General features: G+C 29.7%; 1 protein-coding gene across 1 annotated transcript; it reads right to left on the bottom strand.

Moving 5' to 3' along the window:
- Positions 1-3,275: 3,275 nt before the first annotated feature.
- LOC132036201 (uncharacterized) lies at positions 3,276-4,316 on the bottom strand. The gene has a single exon (XM_059426470.1). The coding sequence runs from the start codon at positions 3,785-3,787 to the stop codon at positions 3,359-3,361; it is 429 nt and encodes a 142-aa protein (XP_059282453.1). The 5' UTR covers positions 3,788-4,316; the 3' UTR covers positions 3,276-3,358.
- Between the last annotated feature and the right edge of the window lie 6 nt (positions 4,317-4,322).

The raw sequence follows: 4,322 nt of genomic DNA, 5'->3' as shown, positions 1-4,322 counted from the left end.
TTTAAAGGGTTTTAACAGATTTCATTGCTCGGCTCAAAACAATTATAATTGTTCGTCAATATACAAAAATTAAACACTAAATATACATATTATACATTAACATACATACATACATACATATATATATATATATATATATATATATATATATATATGTCAGCTATTATTTTGGTGGATGACTATACTAAAATATTCATAGTTGGTCCTTTTAGGTAACAATATATCCTCAATAATAGACAAGATTACAAATTTAACTTAATACATGGGTAGGGTCGGAGTTATCTTATAAGTTCCGAGTTTACATGAATGTAGTAATTTTTACTTAGCCTCTGTATATATATATTTAAGAAATCTACTTAATATCTATAAATATTTGATTTTCAGAAACTCTCAACCTCATAAACTTCAAATCATGAATCTGCATTTAACATGAATAATTAAATGATGCTATGATTAATAATTTGTGAAGATTCACAAGTTTAGTTAGATTTTAGGATTAAGATATAAATTAATATTAGTTGAGGGTTAAAAGAGCAAATTTACCTTTATCTTTCATTGGTTTTGTTTTCAGTTTTACCTTTCTTATATGGTCCATGGAGAACCCAGGGTTTCACTGTCCAGTCATGTCGTTGTTTATCGTTTACCATTTACTTTCTTGTCTTAATTTATATAACACTCTATTTTTTTAATTTATCTAAAAAAGAATGAGATAATTTTATAGTTAATAATAATATCGTTAAATTTTTCTTTTTTCTTTTAGTGAGATAAATTTATAGTCATAGAAATATTCACAACTTATTTTAGATTAAATTTTTTAAAAGCCTTTCTTTTATTTTAAAATTTCATGCCAATCAAACACTTTCGACTTCTAGAGTGATATACGACTAAATAACAATCTAGTCACTATATTCTAGTGGCTGAAAACGACTACGTAACAATCTCGTCACTATTTATAGTAGCACCAACCACAAGTATAAATCTTTGTCATTCTCATTTTTATTTTAATAATATATATTTGAATTAATATCAATAAAAAACATCAGTATAAAATAATCTGGAAATTTATTCATCAGTATTTGAATTTATGTACTAATTGGAAAAATCTTTGATAGGGATGAAACTTATAGAAATGGATCTTCTGTGTAATCGAATATAGTCGGACTCCAAGATGCCAGACATTGGGTGGGAAGAAAAAAAGTATTTACAATATTTACATACAAGTTACCTAAAAGTTAAATATGAATAAGTGTCTATATAATTCACAGTTTATTGCCCAAAAAAAAAAAATCAATTTAGTGTCTATAGAGTTGATAATTGACTGAAAGGATGGCTGGCAGCATATTAGAATTAGACAAATTATGTAGAAAAATTTACACCATATCTGTGGACAAATCATAATTCATGACTTAAAGCTGTCGTTTTAAATTGTGAAAGAAAATCCAAAACGGAATGAAAAGTTAAAAGATAATAGAAACGACATTGGTTTCCTTTGCTAGAAGCCTATGTGAGTTTTAAATTATTAAGAGAATGCGATTCTTTTCTTTGAAATCACGAAACTTTTCATCTATAATATGGCTCTATCTCACGTTCTGTATCTTAATTTCTGTACAAAAAATTTTATGAAATAAGAAAGATTTTTAAATCTTCTTATCTTAAAATAAAAATATATATAATGTATCGAAATTCATTCGAATCTTATAATCTTAGACATATGATGTAAAATGTTTATATATAAAAGTTAATAAATATTAAAAGTATGATATTTTTAAACAAAGTTAAAGAAAATAAGATACATAAATTATCGATATAGAGAAAGAAAGACATTCTCTTTTTTTCCACCCGAAGTCTAGTCATCCGAATTTGCGCTTGAAATTTCACATTGGGGAGTACTAAAACACTCCTTAACATAAGTGATTCTATACTCAAATTTAAATCCGAGACTTCTGGTCAAAGATGAAGGAAAAAATACATTCTCGATATTGTAGAAAGTGATATGTTTTCCGGCATTTTCTTTTATTTAGTACTTGGAGTTTTGACAAGGTAAAGCAAATGCTATTCCTTTCCCTTTGAAGAAGCCATACTTTTTGTTGTTTGAACGATCAAGCCATTCCGCTCTTTAGTTATTATTGTAAAATGAAATGTGATTAAAATCTATCACAGTTTGATTGCAAAAGTTTATAAATTAACTTACCATCACTAAAAGTAAATAAAGGATTGAAGAAATTTATAAAAGTTCCGTACTGCCCTAGACCATACGTCATGTCAACTTTTGTAATTTGAGACCTCCTTTTGAGAAAGGTGGGTAATGTGAGACCAACATAACTCATGTTACAATTTTTTTTATTGTTATTCTTTTATATTTATGATGATAATGATGTTTGATCTTAAATATATTCTTATTATCGCATTAGCTACTCATGTTTTAAGCCGTACAAATACCAATAAGTATGTCCACTAAAGTTTGAACACAAGAAAATACCTGTGTTTTTGTTCCAAATGAAACAGGAACTCTGGGTTCTTATAATATTCATTAGTCATTACTAAAGGTTTTTTTTTTTTTTTTGAAAAAGAACTTGTGATTATAAACAGGTACAACATGTTTGTGATTATAAGACTTTTAAAATTTAAGGTATTAAACGTTTCATAACATTTCTGCGGCTATAAAACTTTTTATTAAGTATAAATTAAAAAAATTATATTAAATTATTTCTAAATTTAAAACATTATCATTCTCTTTTTATTGGTCTAATAAGAAAATGGAAATTGTTTCAAATTCAATAAGTTATCTTCCCTTTTTGATCTAATTAGAAAGAAAATGTTGTCATATTAAATGGCGGGACTACTATATTTTTTTAAATCTAAATACTCATAAGTTCAAATTTATTTAAATCTCCAAAATAAAAGAGATTCAAATAAATTGAAACGTAAGAGCAGTTTAATCATTTTCTTTAATATACAGCAACTTCAGCTTGGTATAATAACACGATATGATTCATCGCAATTCACAGCCAGGCCCATGTTACGTGAAGTCGAGTAAAACAAATTTTATATTTGTCGTTTGAAAAAATATACTGCAAAATAGAAATTCTCCAAATACTCGCTTAGTTCGCTTAAAAAAAACATCTTTTTTACTTTTTTTATAACTATTTAATTTTAACTTTTCATGCAGATCACAAAATTAAAAGATATTATAATACATTCTATAGGGTTTTACTTTCTTAACCTCGTCAAAATCAAATAAACAAATTGAAACGGAGGAACTAACACAAATCAAATAGGATTCAAAACATTTTTGATTTATTCTCTAATTATCATTTATCACCACTGTTTAGCACTAATACAATATTCCAAATTTTAATTATTCAGGTATACTCACAAGCATAGGTCTCCAAACTCTCCTAAGCAACCGTTGCCGGAAAGTCGCTGACAACGGCCTAACTGAACGAATACTCACAATACTACCGCCTGCACCATCACTTTCCGGTGAAAACTCCGGTCTCGAATTTTCCGAAACGAATAAATCCTTAAGCTTGTGACTTCTTCCTACCAGTTCATTTTCTTTATTATCCGGCGAATCTCGAGATTCGCTGGATATCCGATCCGGAGACGTATTGTCTCCGGACGGATGACCGCCTCTGCTGCCGCGATCGCCCCCTCGGCTGAGGAGCATGCGGAGAGTTCTGCGGCGGCGGAGGTGAATAACTGGGCTGGTTGTTGGGCTTCGAGTTGGACTTGCTGCTACTGCACATTGGGTCGCTAATAGCTTAAATTTTTGCAGAGTCGCCATTTGTTTCGACGTAGAGAGATTTTATAATTTGGAAGTGAAATGGAGATAAATAAATCTAGAACTCCGGAGTATATCTTTCCACGGATCGAAAGAAGAAAGACAGTTCGATCAAATATTTTATTTTTGATTCTGTTATCTCTTCATCTCTCACTACTCAAAGCTTCATATTTGATGCGAGTTTTCAAGAAATTGCTCGAGTTTTAGCAAAAGCGGCTCTTGGGAGTAGTACCGATTGGTTGAAAGGCCTGGAAGAGAACGTTGTGAAATTCAATATATATCTTTCCACGGATCAAAGGAGATCAAAGGAAAAAGGACAGCTCGATCGACTATTTATTTTTTGATACCCTTATTCTTTCATCTCTCAATACTCAATTAAAGTTTCATATCGAGTTTTAGCAAAAGTGGCTAGAATGTTGTGAAATTCAACAATTGGAAGTGAAATGGGCGTGGAGAAAAATGGGTTGGGTGTTAAGGAAAGAAGAAGTAAAGGAGGAAATATGGAGATAGAAAGTGAGATCTGAACTTTATTGGGCAG

The sequence above is a fragment of the Lycium ferocissimum genome, chromosome 11 (assembly GCF_029784015.1).
Source record: "Lycium ferocissimum isolate CSIRO_LF1 chromosome 11, AGI_CSIRO_Lferr_CH_V1, whole genome shotgun sequence".
In the NCBI taxonomy this organism is placed as follows: domain Eukaryota; kingdom Viridiplantae; phylum Streptophyta; class Magnoliopsida; order Solanales; family Solanaceae; genus Lycium; species Lycium ferocissimum.
Note: the sequence above shows the minus strand (reverse complement) of the source record. Positions and strands in the feature narration are given on the sequence as shown.